The 17125-nt window shown below is 37.4% G+C and overlaps 1 protein-coding gene across 1 annotated transcript in view; it reads right to left on the bottom strand.

Annotated features, from left to right (window-relative positions):
- The window catches only part of LOC129226195 (tyrosine-protein phosphatase 10D-like), a 60897-nt gene that overhangs the window by 20482 nt on the left and 23290 nt on the right, over window positions 1–17125 (bottom strand). The window contains exons 8-11 of the mRNA XM_054860795.1: window positions 10622–10693; window positions 8986–9067; window positions 6703–6793; window positions 1120–1196 (exon numbers count right to left, since the gene is read on the bottom strand). Of these exons, the coding sequence (XP_054716770.1) occupies window positions 1120–1196; window positions 6703–6793; window positions 8986–9067; window positions 10622–10693 (322 nt within the window). The remainder of the gene's footprint in view (window positions 1–1119; window positions 1197–6702; window positions 6794–8985; window positions 9068–10621; window positions 10694–17125) is intronic.

Raw genomic sequence — 17125 nt, 5'->3', positions numbered from 1 at the left:
AGCCACGCCACAAGGGGATCAAACTAAAAAGAAATGAATCGCGAGAAAGAAAACGTCTTCTCCTAATCCCTCCCCTTCGGCTGATGACGACGAGTCACACTGATGATGATGATGACGCACTGACGATGATGACGAGGCCGCACAATGTGGCATTTGTGAAAGATTTTATTCATTTGCGAGCATGGTTATTGGTGAAACTTGATTAAGATGCTTTAAGTGTTTTCATTGGTTTCGGGAAAATCGAAAACGGGAGAATTCAAAAGTTTTGTATTTTCCATGATTTTAGCGTGTTTGTCCACAGCATGTTTCACAAAATGCATGCAAATGTATGTAGAACTATAACATTTGCTTTAAAATTGTTTCTTTGATTTTTCAAATCTTTCTATGCAGGCATAATTAAATACACGAGGTAGGCGGTATTAGAAGATCTTATTTTTTAACTAAAAAAAGTTTTTGTTTGGCTATTTTTTATTAAAATGTCCAGCATGCTGATGATAATAAAAATTTATTGCATGAATATCTGATAAATGATCAATAAATATGGCTGATGCATATTTATTGCATCAGCCACACAATATCACAACAACTTCAACTAAGGTCCCTATAGGTGATAATGTGAAAGAGAAATTTCGCTGACATTATTTCTATGTGTGACTGAGCGTTGTCCTGTTAAAAATGCCTCCTGGGAACCCTGCCATGAGTGACAACATATGTGACTGAAGCATGGCATAACACAACGTTAGGCTGTCATAAGGCCCGTATGTATACGAGCCGACGCATCAGCTTAAGATGAGCCATTTTGGATCGGAGCGTGTGTTTGAGTGGTTGTCTTTTCTGGCGAGTTATCGCGTTGGTGATTGTTCACTGTGAGCAATTATTAGCGGCACGTGAATTGTTTATTAAATGAAATATTATTTTTGGCCAATTTGGCAAAACCCGAAACTCTGCTGTGGTAACCCTAGCTGCGCAACAATGAAAAATGCGATCCAAAACGGCTAAACTTAAGCTGATTCGTCCGCCTTAGAGACTCTACTTCAGATCATTTTCATGCTTATTTCCGAAGTATTTATATCTTTGGGAAGCGATATTTAGGCCCCCTACCGCATCACCATAACTTACTGGAATGTAGTTGGCATTGATGAAATCAGAACCTGGTTCGTCACCCAGCGGAAGTAGTTTCACTCGTGAGTGGTCGACTATATAAAAATAAAAAATAAACTATGAATCAGAAATCTATGCAAGAAATTAAGCAATATGATTATCGTATTATGACTTGTTATGTACTGTCTAACCACGGGTTGCATGGAAAGGCAAACAACCGGTTTACACGCGGAAATGGAAGCATCTATTAGTTTTCAGGGATGTCAGATTTTGCAGATGTATGTTAGCCTCTAAATTAATCAGAGTCTCATTCAAATAAGCGGAACACGCGCATAAAATTTTAATTTCTCCCCTCATTCAGATGGAGTCGCTTTAGCTGGATGTTTGCCAATTCCATATAATCCGCTGGTCAAACAGTACTTTACATTTATAAACATAATATATTTCCAACACAGTATAAAACAGTCAGGTCAAACAGTATAAAAATTATATAATTCTTTCGAGCTACCTTTCCAACTTGACGTTAAATCCCGGTTATCACAAATTTGCCATTTCAACTGCGCTTGCGCACGGACTTTGCTTTTTGGGCTTTCTGTTTTAAGATTTCGTGTTGCTTGTTTATATATAGGCTGAGCTATAAAGTCCCAACATATTAATGAAAGCGATTAGAGTATTTTCACAGCGATTTCGGGATACATTATATGAAACTACGGATATGAATAACTGATAATCTTTATAATATTAAGAGAAAAATGACATTTCAATATTTATTGGTTTGGAAATATTTATTTAACGTAAACATAAAACACGTTATGTACTTCAAAAATGATCGGAATATTACAAATATTCGTCTTTTGCGGATATTTTACGTTAGGCGTAAACAGCTTAGTATTATACATTTGTATTAAGTTGAGGGTTCGGCTTTGTATTGGAAGTGATGCTGCAGATCGAGAACGCTCTTCTGAGGTTAAAAATTTGGCCCTCGAAAGGGCCTTTGTTTGATAGAAAAATCAGACTCCGAATCCATTAATAATTAAGACGCAAAACTCAATCTTTACCGAGGCGTAAAAACTAAATCAAAGAAAGCTTTGTAATTTCTAATTTTTATCTGTTCTTATCTCATACTAGCATTCCCGTACCCGGCATTGCTCGGGTAGTGGAATTAGCTGGGGTTAACAGTGCTTGGTGCACCTAGTTTCGAAAATCCCCTGTAATAATAATTACTTATTTTAATATATAAAAATCTTCTGTGCGGACGTTTGTCACCATAAGGCTTTTAAACGGCTGGATCAATTTTGATCAAATTTTTTGTGTGCAAGCATGGTTTCGAAGCGCGATGGATCGAATCGGAAACGTTTTTGTTAATTAATTAATTAATTTGAACATTGGATGGTTATACTTCCCAAATGATTAATATTTATTTTAACCTATTGTTGAGTGAGAACTGAAATAAATATTTAACCTGTTGCCAAAGGACAATAAGAAAGCCAGTTCTGCTTTTTGGAATGAAATTTCCTACTGTGATATGTCAATTGAGAATAGATAAAACGTAGAGAGAGAATGAAGCTTTCCATTTCTTAAAAGCAACGATTTTAGGTCCCGTGATATATTTTAAAGTAAAGTACTGGATGGTTCACGCAAAACGTGTGTTCTGTCGTCGTAGTTGAACCATGTGACCGGATCGGTGCTTTAGATTTTCTTAACCAAATGATCAGAAAGTACCGTACCTAGCAACATTTGTTTCTCGGCTCAAATCCATCTGAGTTTTGGCACCAATGTCAAAAATACTTTAAGGATTATCTAATTAATCAGTACATTATTAAAGGATAAAATGATGGAATTTAAAGCCGAAACAAATTTTATTTTCGTCCAGATAAATTACAACAGGGTACTTCTGTACACAAAAGATCAGTGCAGTGGACGATCTTTATCTTTGGTGGAAAGAACAAATTAGGCAATATATGAAGTTTAAAAAGTTTTCGTTCAAAAGATCGGAGCGCTAATCGATCGGAGTTGGCTTCGCTCACTTATCGGCTGGATTACAGTAACGTGGTGGCTTGGCGACTTTGGCTGTAAACAATAGAGTTGTGTGATCATTTGTTTACAATTTAAAGCTACTGTTAATGTAATTTATTGTATATTTTGTATATTTGGCGAATTATTTCCAATTGCAAAGAGTTGCTTTTCGTTTTTTAAAGAGTTTTTAGTCATTTTAGTTGAAGAAAGCGTTTATTTTACATCGTTAGGGGTGGGGGAGGGATGAGTGATTTTCGCTTATTCAGAGAACTGTTTTTACCTTTATCATTTTTTATACGATATCTTTTTCATTGTTTTCTTCTTTTTCATATGGGGGATGTTGCAACGGGATTTCCCGTTTGTTTTAGATGGGTAGTTAGTTTTTTACACTTAATATCTGAGGACGCTTTTTATCCTTTGAGTATGGCTGAAAGAACAAACCATCAAGTACGGGAGAAAAAATAGTTAATAAAACAACTGCTCAGTGGGCATTAGATAAATCAAGTTGTAATAAATATACGCATTCTGACACCAAGCAGCTTAAAACCTTTTCTTTTTACTTATTTTTTTCAACAAAACTACTTCAAACACTTGATAGTTTATTGAAATTTTTTTACTTTTCAATTTACAAAGTTTGAACAGAATAACGTCTGTCGGGTCCTCTAGTTACCTATAATTTTTCCTAATTTTGGGAGGATCCCGGGGTCCCTGGACTCCTTATATATATGCCCTTGTCCGTAATCGATCTTTAACTGTTATTAACGATCCTTTTAAAGTATTGATTATCTTTGCAAACACAGACCATCCACATTTTATTGTTATACCTATGTTTAAGCAAGAACTTCTTTGTATATAACATTTTTAGTTTCTTTTCCTGGTGCTATAACATTGGCCGTGTGAAAAAAGTCTTCTCTTAAATCGATCCCTGCTACTTCTAATGTATGTCCTTGTGACTTATTAATGGTTATTGCAAAGCAAACTTTAACAGGAAACTGCACTCTTCTAACTTCAAAAGGATAGTCCGCCTGTGATGATGTTCTTAAAAACTACGTTTCTAGTTTTGAAAAAATAAAAGCAAAAGACAGAAATATTATGATTTGACTTGAGAAAAGCCTCGAAGAATCACGTGAGAAACAAAAACAATATCAAATTTATAGTTCGCTATCGACCAAAAGTTGAGATGAAGTACTGAATAATGATTTGAATGGAGGAAAGCCTTCGAAAATAAGGAATTTGAATTTCAATGATAGGTTTTAATTTCGCAGAAATTAAGAGGTTTTAATTAATTTCTCCTGAACTAATTGAGATTTCAAAAAATCCTTTCTTAGTGGTTACTTTCGTAATCATGCAGACATGCCTGCCAAATTTCAAGTCTGAAGCTTCAGCGGTTTCGGCTGTGCGTTGATATATATATATATATGTATATATGTTATCTCAGGACATTGATTTTTAACACGCTTTTATTAGCTTCACCTGTATGTATGTATGTATTTATGTATGTATGTATGTATGTATCTTGTAACGGAGTCTTGCAGCTCAAATTTCGCCCACTTCCTGCGATCGGAGTCTTTTGAAATTTGGTACGCGACCTCAGACCCGATGACAATGCAATATTCTATAATCAAATTAATTAATTAACACTTTTAATTGTTAGTTTCCCCCAATTTTAATCAATATTTTGGCATAAATCCAACAATGTAAAAAAGGAAATTTTTTTAAAAATACATTAAACAATGCTCGCAAAAATTATTTAAAAATATCTACAAAAACCTTTAATTTTCCTGCATCAGACAAAATTTGTTCCAATGTTCCAAGGTAATTAGAATATGAAATATAATTGTTTTTAACTAATTTCATGCCAAAATTTTGGTGAGCCTTCAGTTAGAAATTCATTGCTGATCAGACCATTGTTGAACAAAACTTTTATTCAAATGCATCTCAAATTTTCAAAGTAATGTAGATATGATTTCCGCACACATACATCGATATATTTTCGTAAAACAAGTTAAACTAAAAAGAAGAAAATAAAATAATAGTTTAAAAAACTAAAAAAACACGCTTTCGTAGCAAAATGAACTATAAAGTGAAAAATAATCTTTGGATGATAGTAGTTGACCAATCACTTAATTTTAATGTAACACAAAAAAGCGTGGGGGGCTTCTTATCAGTTGCCTTGAATTTCTTCCATTTGTTGTCCAAGCAAAAATGTAAATAGACAGCACCCCACGCTTTTTTGTATTACATTAAAATGAAGTGATTGGTCAACTACTATCATCCAAAGATTATTTTTCACTTTATAGTTCATTTTGCTACGAAAGCGTGTTTTTTTAGTTTTTTAAACTATTATTTTTTATATATTAAGATTAACAAATTTAAATGTTTTTCATTAGTTTGAGCAAGAGTTTCGAAATCAGCGAAGTCCGCGCGCAAGCGCAGTTGAAATGGCAAATTTGTGATAACCGGGATTTAACGTCGAGTACCTTTCCATATACACAAGGAAAACGAGTTTTATGTGGTGAAAAACAGTAACATTACCACAAAGTAGGTTGTCTAATTGGATGTTAATAAAACTAAAATAATTATCTTTCAAATTACATAGGTATAAGTAGTATTTATAATTAGAAAACAAATTAATTTTACTTTTTAATACATTAAAAAAATTTTTTTTTGTTCTTATGTTACTGCAACTGACATTTTGGGTAACTTTACATTTACTGGTTTTAAATTATTTACTTCGAACCTAGCTGGTGAAGATATTATTAAAAGCGCCCATTCGTTTATTTAGATGGAAACAATTGCAGGTTTCATTATTTCTACAAAGAGAGGATTAACTGACAGGGGCGCAGCAATGGGAAGTCACCGTGACCTTCCGAAAGTTTTCTCATTCGGCAAATTTTGTCTGATGATTTGGCAAAATTGTCATTATTCGGCCAAAATTTGGAGAGTTCCATTTGGCAAGGTTATCATCATTCATTTGGCGAAATTTGGAGTTCCATTCAGCAAAATTTAGAGCTCATTCGGCAAAATTATCAACATGCGACGAAAAATTTGGAGTGACATTTTCCAAATTGAGAATTTCCGCCCATCCAAAACTTTAAGCTATACCAAGAGCGCCCATTCAGGGGGGAAAGGGGGGGCTCCCCCCCTAGAAATGAGAATTTTCTTGCTTTTAATTTTTTTTTGCAAAAATGTATAAAAATGTCTTTTCCAGCCATTAATAAATAAGTTATTAAAAATGCCAAATTTTAATATCGCTTATCTGTACTGAAATCGGTTTCCATGGGGAAAATATTCTGCTAAACCATGGGGAAAATTTCGAGTCCCCCCCCCCTTTAAAATTTTGTATATGGGCGCCCTTGAGTTATACGAGATAATGCTGAAGGAGAAGTGTACATTTGGTGCAAGCCCTAAACGTGGAACTATTTTTATTGATGCTCTGATGTAGTAAATGCAGCAATTCATATCTGTTTCCCGAAAAAAAATTCTTGATTGCAAAACGTTTAAACAACAAAAACAAATTCCTTTGAAAATTTTAAATTAATAAATTTTGCAGTGGACCTGCTCAAAGGAATAATATATACTTACAAGGGAAGATATTCATCCATCTGTTCTTGGCTCTGTTTTCCTCCATCTCCGCCACAGTACATGGAAGTTGTTGACTGTCATGTTTGAGTTTCTGTCGGAATACAGGAATAACACAGTCTGTACAATTTCAAACATAATTAATTTAAATATCGTAGCCTCAGAGCAACACTAAGATATCTAATCCCAGAAATAACACTAAGATATCCTACTGTTGCTCTGAGGTGACGATATTAGGGTACCGCGGTCGATTCAACTCTTAGTATTTTATTGCAAAACATTTTTTTTTTTGTTTTCATTTAACACATCCATACACTTACTTTTTTTGAATTAAATGTTTAACGCCAACGATTCATTCTTATCTGTAATCAAGACTGTTTTTGAAAAATAAGTTGTTTCTAAAATGTTAAATAACTTTTAATCATTTTGCAATTAATTCTCCTCATCATTTATGTTTTTGAAAGTAACATCATTTTCTCTTCAAAATTGTGCTTAAAAAAAAAAAAATCATTTATATGTTTTTCTTCAAGTTGCAATCAACCTTCATTATGTACACAAAATGTTGATTTTGATGGCGTTACTGTATTTTTTTCACAATTTCAATCAAGTCAGGTGTTGTTCCGGGTTTTTTAGTTGGATGGCGTCGGAAAGTCACTCCACATCTCCCACCAAAGGAGGTCTTGTTACCATTCGGGGGAAAAGTGGAGGAGTTGCCTTTAACGCCAACGTTTCGGACTCCAACATAGAGGGGTGGTTTTTAATCTTGCTTTAAAAATCCTTGCAAGTTCCTCCGATATTAATTGTACAGGTCAATATTACAAATATGTACTTCAGAGCCAACTAACGTAAGTCACACAGTCGCTACTTTACAGGAGATAAGAAAAACATTTGTCTGGTGCATGCAAGGGATAGGACGCGCGCTCTTTTAACACTGGTGAATAATTACAGAGGATTTCTTTTTATAGAATTACGTTTGCATGGCTCGATGTGGACTAAGATTCTACATACAATGCAGAAAAAAAACAGAATAACGCAATTTTTGGACTTACGTCAGTTTGGCTTTGAGGTACAGAAATGACGTAGTCATTATTTGAAATAATCTTTTAAAGTCAATTATTTTTAGACTTTTTCGGTCATCTATAGTCAAATATATCATTTCCCGGGACGTGAAGTAAACTGACTGGGACACTGGGATTTTGTCTGAAAGCCGCGACTGTCAAGGGCAAATTGGGACGTCCGGCAAGTCTACCCAGCAGTTAACTGAGTGCATCAGGAAGAGAGGAGGGGGTGCCACGAAGTGTCCATGGTAACAATAACACAGTCGAACCCCGATGAGCCGAAAGTTTTGTACGTTAAATTGGGGTTATTCGTAATATCAGGGTGTGAAATTTTTCTTTTAAAAATTGCACTTGCCTTACCTAAAACCCCTAATAAGCAACGGCGCAAAAATATCCGTTATTAGAAAGTGAACATTTTTTTTTTTAAATTTAGCATTTCACGACTTATTATGCACTAGATAATTTGAATTTTTAAACTACTGAGTATAATAGATGTTTGACAATTTCCTTGATACTTGCCTCGAAATAGTTCTCTTTCGACTTTATGAAGAGAAGAAAATACAGTGTCATTTGCAGCCTGCTGCATGAGATATGGTTTTACAGTTTCCAGGCCACGCGTAAAGTATTTGAAAAAGCAAGGTTTAATGGGAGTTTCATTATCTCTTTCTGCATCAGAATCGCTATTCATTGGTTATCCCCTGGCCCGTTATAAAATTGCTGATTCCAAAGAAAAGTTTTTTTTTTTTTTCTGCTTCGGACAATATGGATATACCATTTGGAAAACAGCCCGATAATGCCTAACTCAAATACTCTAATTTAAAAAAAAAAATGATTCGTTAATTCGGGGTTTATTGTTCGGTAAATAGGAGTTTTTGCCTTCATTTCTGTCGGGGAAAAAGAAAAATTCACTAAATCGCGAAATTCGTTAAATAGAGGTTCGTTAAATCGGGGTCCGACTGTATGTATTAAATAGAACTGGGCTAGGGTACTGTGAGAAAATTCTGATTCTTCAAAGGGTGTCGCGAATCGTTTGGGAACCCCTCGGTTAGACAATGTACCTCAAAAACCAATCCACTTTGCTAACACTGGGAAACGAAAAAAGGCGGTCCGGATAGTCTGGTGCCTGGTTTTTATACACTAAACTTAACCAACTGATAATGAGTTGATGAAAAATAGCGGATAATAAAATGAATCGTCAAGTTCTTTTCAATTTTCCTTGCATACCTACCTCGAATTCTTGCGAGAACTTCAGTTGAGAATCCAACATCATCACTCGCACGTGCTCCGGAAATTTTTCCACTGACACTTTTCTATGGGGGGAAAAAGTGAAAATTCTGTATCTTTATATGTCGTACTCAAAAAGTAAAGAAAAGTAAACCTATATATTTAAAGGATACTAAAAAACTTGAAATTTTTGAAAAGATTCACTAGCGACTCCCTCTTATGGAATTCCTATCATGGCATTGCCCGGAGTAAAAACAAACTAAAAGTCCAGTCGGTTCATCTTTATACAGCTGTGTGTAATCACTTAACCTGAACGACCTCTATTTTCGCAACCGTTAGTCTTAGATGCATACTCCTAAATGCAAAAATGGTCAAAATTAGATGCAAACTGAAGACATGAAAAGTTTGAAGCGGAAAAAAGAGAAAAAATGCTAAATCTAACTTTTTATGTAGTCCCTAAGTCCTCCTACATTGCATTTAGGGAAATCACAAGCACGGAAAAGCAATTCGAACACAAAAAGTTTGACATTACAATGACCAATAGGGGGACCTATGAGGAAAGTAAGGAGTCTGGTAAACCACTAGAGTCTGGTTTTTAGTCAAAAAAGTCTCAATCGAGTGCGAGAAATGTACAGGACAATTGACACCGAAAGCCAGCTGCATCTTCCGAATGTTTTCCACTTAACTCCCGTCCAGTTTTTTTACAAAGTTTGATACAGTAGCACTGCTCCAGTCGTTCTGTAATTTTTCTTGTAATTAAAAAAAAAAGAATCCACCTTGAGCACTACAAATTACATCACTCAAGCACTTCTTGCCAGCGACTGAGGCCAGATGCAGGCGGGGAAAAATTACGCATGCGCACAAATGTTCTAAGCACATGTAGGCGCGAGATTTCGTTTTCTCGTTTTATTTGTAAGTTAATCGAGTAACTTTTCTTGATGTTACTATTCGCAATCATCACGCACTGGATTGCGATATCCAGTGCGGCCATGGTGCCATTTAATTGCCTGTATTTTTGCTGAACTTGATGTTTATATCCGTCATTTGAAAAATTTGGAACTTAACAACCCTATTGTTCTCGACTAGATAAAATGAGCGAAGATTTTGTTGATGGAATTGCTTCCAAGGCAAAAAAAATCCGGATTCGTCGAACTTCATGGAGCTTGGCTATGAATGTTACACGAGTTACAGGTAATTGTTTTTTTTTTCTGTTGTACACGTACAACATTTTACAAGCTCGCAAAATTGGAGAGGGAGGATTGAATTTTAGAGAGATTACTTTTACTGAAACTCATTAATAATGTTTTCCAGCGTCATTTCTTAGTCCGCAAAATGACCATAAATGAATAAATAAAATGAACGTGAAAATTTCAATGCAATATTGAACAATACAATTACAAAATGCTCATGAAATATTTCGGGAACATTTTGACAACTAGGATTTTTTTTCTAATTGTCGCCAAAAGCTAAGAGGCAATGTATTTCAGCCTAGCAGATATTGACAGGAATAAATCGATTACTGCTCAAATTTGGTGGTAAAAAAGTCTCAGTTATCGAAATATTCCCAATGTCCAAAAAGCAATTGCATGACTTATTATTTTTATCGTCATAATAAAGTAGATTGAGGAATAATACCGCACCCTTTGGTTTGATACTCTTGTAGAGTCAAAGAGAGAGGTGCATCAGGCTCGGTGCGGTTTCCAAATCTTGTCCTGAAAAGAAAATATTTCATTTCACAAAGATCACAATATTAAGCAATTGCAGTATGAAATTATGTAGAAAAGCTCCGTTACTGTTTCTGTTGTAGATACGTCACTTGGAGCATTTTTTTTCTTTCGGCGAATTTAATTTGTTTATCGTTATTGCAAACTATAAGTTTTGAAGTTGGCGAGATTCAACAACTTCAATTTCTGAATTCTAGCGTTGCCACGAACTTGTAGGCATCGCCATTCTCTTTAAGTAATTTTTTTATTGTCACCAAGGTAGAAAGTAACACGAGTAACGAAATTAAATGACGTACCTTTAACAGAAATGTATCGCAGAAAAATATCAACATCTACTTAACCTTCTCATTTAACTTTCGAACGTAATTAAATACTTTCACATGCAACTATTTTAATACTACACATTTCGTGCTTTTAGAATAAGTGTTTCAATTTTTACACTCCATTCATAATTTGTATCAGCCTTATTGTTTGCAGACGATAGGAAATTAATTTATCCGCAGACGATTTATTCACAGCACATCATTAAGCTATGAAACCAACTGGAATACCATCTGTCGACCGATTAACTCTCAAGACGCTCCATGCGGAAGAATACAACGCTTGGCTCATTAGTAGTTAATTCAAGAGCGTATAATACCACGATCATTGTGTGCGATGCACAAGTTTAAACTATTTTTTTTTCTGCTAAAAATAGTTATTTTAAAATTCTGTGTCACATACGATTTTTCTAGCCGCTAGGCAAGTCATAGTAATGTAGTAATGTCAGATTATCAATAGTTGGGAAAACTGATAATATGGATAATTTTGTTACAGTACTAGTGAAGTTTTGAAACAAATTTAAAATTCAAGTACTTCATTTTTATTTAGTTTTCAAAAAGTATTTCGACTCGAAGTGTTCAATTAGTTATTCTAGTCATGTGGAAAGTTGCTAAAAAATTATTTGTGAATTTCACCAACCTCGTTATTTTTGATACGCCATTTACTTGTTTCTATTTACCTCACACATGCTGCAATTAAGGGTAAATGAAAAAAAAAAACATTGATCCTTTTTTTTGTGGAAGATTAAATTTTGATTCAAACCACACTTTTGTATGTATTTTACATAACATTAGAGCATAATTTAATATTTGCATGATTTTTTAAAAATATGATTGCTAATTACATTTGGCAGGTTCAATGGGCCGCATATTGAGCATTATTGGGGTAGGAATTCTTAAGCTGCTAAACTGATTGTGTATATTGCGATTATCTACCTACATCAACCTCATGGGGAAAGAAACCACTGGTTTCATGTAATCCCTAGTCTCTGTGGAGAAAGGACACACGCTGTGTGGTTTAAATTTAAACATTTCATTCTCTAACAAATAGTCATGAAGTCAAATTTTTCTCATACTTAGTGAAAGTAGTCTTGGACGGAAAACACAATGCAAGGTTCATGCAATGTAACGTTAGTTTCAATTTCATTTTAATTTGATTAAAATTCTGCTTTTTTTAACCACAACTGACCCCACACGCAAGAATATAGCAGGAAACTTTCCGATTTACCAATTAAAGTAATGATTTTTTTTTCTTAAATGCCACCACATAAATCCAATTGTTTTACATTTTGTCTTTTATCGGCGCCATCTATCAACGAATGAAATAACTACAGGGATTGATGGCCTGCCACATCCATTAAGATTTTTTAAAAAACGATATACTGGAGCAGAAAAAAATCCATGAAAACATGAAAAAACACAAAAAGATACTGTTACAAATTCTGTAAATAGTAATTATTGTAGAACGTAACCTGTAAATAGTTTCCCGTAATGAATATACAACCCCTTTTTCATTCGGCTAAAGTATACGACCCCTATTTTCTTTCTTTTCATTGATAACGGTATACTACTTTACAGAAGCGTGTGGAATATTTGAGAAATTTCTTTTCGGTGTATTTAAGCCGTTAGCGATGGATAAACAGTTAGTTTCGATTGGTATTTCGAACTGAGAAGATTTTTGCTCTGTTGATAGCGAGGCATTTCGCTGTGTTGTTTTCGTATTTGGAAGTAAATACGTGTGTAAGCGTTGAGTTTACGGTGTTGTGTGATAATTGCTTAATTGCTGATGAATAATTTAGCAGTTGTTGAAGATCTTTCCTGTACATAGTGTAAATAAATTTCCTGTGTTTTTATCAAGAACTGTGTCTTCATTTCAAGAAAGTGGAAGTCGCACCGAATCCGTTACAATTTGGCGCCCAACGTGGGGCTTCTTCTGGACTTTCTTGGAGTAAGTGACTTTGGACATTTTTTCATAAAGACTTTTTTTTTTTGAATTAGGACTTTATTTTTATGGTGATTACTCGCGCAATGGATGAACAATTAAAACAACTTCTTGACGCAGTCACCTCTGTGAAGAGTGATATGGCGGCTAATCAAGAACAATTAAAAAATGATATGGCGGCTAATCAAGAACAATTAAAAAATGATATGGCGGCTAATCAAGAACAATTAAAAAATGATCTGACTGCAAGTATGTTGGCAAATCAAGACCAGTTAAAAAGCGATTTAACGGTGCTGAAAAAGGACTTAACGTCTAACCAAGAAGAAATTAAAAACGACTTTATTTCGGTAAAGACTGTGATGGAAAATAAATTTAATGACATAGAGCATCGAGTTGATGCTATTGAAGAAAAATTTTTAATACCGTTGAAAGCCGATTCAATGCTGTAGAAAATAAATTTGAAGATGAAGATAGAAGATTTCATCTACTAAAAGAAGAGATCTTTAAGGACGTGGAAAGGAGATTGGCGACCGCGGAAAGCAGCTCTGTACAGTTTGGCGCTCCCACATCGGTTGCTCGACCGTCCATTAAACTTGCCACATTTGATGGGAAAACTTCGTGGCAGGTTTACAAAACTCAATTCATGATAGTGGCGAAAGCGAACGGATGGGACTCTGCTACCAAGGCCTGTCATCTTGCAGCATCCCTGAGAGGTGACGCAGCGGACATTCTCCAGACCCTTCCGGACAGCCAGCGCCTGGATTTCGCCGCCCTCACATCTGCGTTGGAGCTTCGCTTCGGTGAGAAGTGCCAGAAAGATTTCAGCCGACTCCAGTTGAAGTCCCGTTTCCAGAAAACCGGGGAAACCCTGCAAGAGCTAGCGGCGGACGTCGAGAGATTGTCTCATCTTGCTTTTTGTGACTGTCCTGCGGACGTTCGAGACAACCTGGCACTCAACTACTACATCGACGGGGTTCGAGATCCGGAAATCCAGAAAGCTCTACGGATGGCGGATGTCAAAGACCTGAATTCTGCCGTTGTGTATGCGATGAGATACGAGGCCGCCCAAGAAGCAACCCGTGTGGATCGCCATCTAATCCGGACTCAGGAAGCTGATGAGTCTGATTCCAGGTCGTCCCACCTCGCTGAACTTGAGAGACAACTCGGTGACTTGACAAGACATCTGAGCAGCATAACAGCCCAAAAGAACAAGAGCAGAAGTGCTGGAAATGCGGTAGTGAAGGACACCTGCGAAGGAGTTGTCCGGCTCGCCAAGCTAAGCGAGGGAAGGAAATCACCACCACTAGAGCTCTGCAGATTTCCTCTTCTAGTAGTGGCAGTGATGGACTTTTCATTTACGCACATGTAAATGGGAACCCCTGCAGACTGATTGTCGATACTGGAGCCAATGTGACAATCATTAGGACGGATGTGGCTCGTGAATTTGGATTGAAACTGCTGTGGACATCGCCACGCGTAAGTCTCCAGACTGTGACAGGTGACAAGATCGAGATTGACGGTAAAGTGGACTTGGAAATAGTGTTTGGGAATGCCACCTACCATCATACGGCATTCGTCGCTAATATCACGGACCCCTTCATTCTCGGATTGGACTTTTTGAAGAAATATGACTTCACTCTCGACTTCAAGACTAATGAGCTGCACTCGATGAGAGAAGACATAGCCGTTTTCCCTGCAGAGAGTGATGTAAAATCCGCTCATCAAATAATAGCTCAAACAGATTTATCGATTCCCTTAAGGTCAGAATCATTAATACCTGGCTCCCTTGAAGAAAGCAATAGTTTTCGATTTGGACTCATTGAATACCCTAACCTAAGCAATAGCCTAAAAGGAGTGCTGGTAGCATCTACGCTTGTGGACCTTTCTAAGGATGTAATTCCTGTGAGAGTCGCCAACGTGAGTGAAAGGCCAAGGAATATCCGGAAAGGCGAAGTGTTAGCAACTTGTACTCCCGTAAACTGCATCATTAGAAGAATCAATTCCCCCGAGACTGTGTCTTCTGAGTCCTTGACATCGAAGTTAATTGGGAGTGCACCCTTATCGAAGGATCAAAGAACTGCTGCGGAACAATTGGTGGACGACTTCAAGCATCTGTTTTCATCTACATCGGAGGATGTTGGCCGTACGAATTTAACGCAGCATAGGATTTACACTGGAGAACACCCCCCTATTAAACAGCATCCAAGACGACTACCGTTCGCTAAGAAGGAAGAGGTTGAAACCCTTCTGAAAGAGATGAAGGAGAATGATGTAATCGAACCGTCATCCAGTCCTTGGGCCTCTCCCATCGTCTTGGTCCGAAAGAAAGATGGCTCCACCAGATTTTGTGTCGATTACCGACGACTGAATGAAATCACCAAGAAAGACAGTTACCCTCTTCCACGGATAGACGACACCTTGGATACTCTTTCCGGACACAAGTGGTTTTCGACCCTGGACTTGAAGAGCGGCTACTGGCAGGTTGAGATACACCCTGATGACCGAGAGAAGACAGCGTTTACAACTGGACAAGGCTTATGGCAGTTCAAAGTGATGCCCTTCGGCCTCTGCAATGCACCAGCTACGTTCGAGCGTCTTATGGAGACAGTGTTAAGAGGACTCTCTTACGAATCCTGTCTGGTCTACTTAGACGATATCATCATCGTGGGACGCAGCTTCGAAGAACATCTGGCAAATCTTAGGAAGGTGCTGCAAAAGCTTAAGGAAGCCAATCTGAAGTTAAGCCCGTCCAAATGTAATTTGTTCCGCCGGGAAGTGAACTACCTTGGTCACATCATCTCTTCTGAGGGTGTGCAAACCGATCCAGAGAAGGTATCTGCGGTCAGGAGTTGGAGTCGTCCCGAAAACATCCATCAGTTGCGAAGTTTCCTGGGGCTCTGCACGTACTACAGGAAGTTTGTGAAGGGTTTTTCCAACATTGCACGACCTTTGCATAAGCTGACGGAGAGCAAGCAAAAGTTTGAATGGACCAAAGAATGCGAAGCTGCATTTCTACGACTGAAGGAGGCTTTAACATCAACGCCTATCCTCGCCTATCCTCAGCCTGAAAAATCCTTCATCCTGGACACTGATGCGAGCAACGAGGGAATTGGAGCTGTTTTATCCCAAGAAATTGACGGAAATGAACATGTCATCGCTTACTGGAGCAAATGCTTATCAAAGTCGGAGCGAAATTACTGCGTCACCAGAAAGGAGTTACTGGCCATAGTGAAAGCTGTAGAACACTTCCATCATTACCTCTACGGCCGAAAATTTCTGCTTCGGACAGATCATGCCTCGTTAACTTGGCTTTTGAACTTCAAGAATCCAGAAGGCCAGATAGCCAGATGGATACAGCGGCTCCAGGAATATGACATGGAGATCAAGCATCGAAAAGGGTTATCTCACGGTAATGCTGACGCTTTATCAAGGAGACCCTGTCCTGAGAACTGCCACCTTTGTTCCCGAATCGAGAAACAGTATGGAACGACTAGCCCTACCGCCTATCAGGTGACAGTGACTCCAACATCATCAGAACCTGATCCATGGAGTGATGACCAAGTTCGAAAAGATCAACTTGAAGACCCCGACATAAAATTAATTTTAGAGTTCATGGAAAGTGACAGTCGACGCCCTAGCTGGCAGGACGTTTCCATCTTCAGTCCTGCAACAAAAAGATACTGGGCTTTATGGAACTCACTCCATTTACGGAACGGCGTGCTACACCGGAAATGGGAATCTGACGACGGCAAGACATCTAGGTGGCAGTTACTACTTCCTCGATCCAGGATTTCAGATGTTCTGAAAGAAATACATAGTAGTGCGACTGGAGGACATTTTGGTGTCTTGAAAACTCTCAATAAAGTTCGGGAGCGCTTCTTCTGGAGCAAGGCGAAGGATGACGTGGAGAAGTGGTGCCATTCTTGTGACGCCTGTGCTGCTCGTAAAGGACCGAAGAAGAGAAGCAGAGGGAAGCTACATCTGTACAACGTTGGAGCTCCTTTCGAACGAATTGGGATCGACATCCTGGGTCCTCTACCAAGAACTGCTGATGGGAACAAATACATTCTTGTTTCCATCGACTACTTCACCAAATGGCCGGAAGCATATCCCATTCCAGATCAAGAGGCTACTACCGTAGCAGAGACTCTAGTCCAA

The sequence above is a fragment of the Uloborus diversus genome, chromosome 7 (genome assembly GCF_026930045.1).
Source record: "Uloborus diversus isolate 005 chromosome 7, Udiv.v.3.1, whole genome shotgun sequence".
Taxonomy (NCBI): Eukaryota; Metazoa; Arthropoda; class Arachnida; order Araneae; family Uloboridae; genus Uloborus; species Uloborus diversus.
The sequence above is the reverse complement of the archived record's forward strand: the minus strand, read 5'-3'. Positions and strand labels throughout refer to the sequence as shown.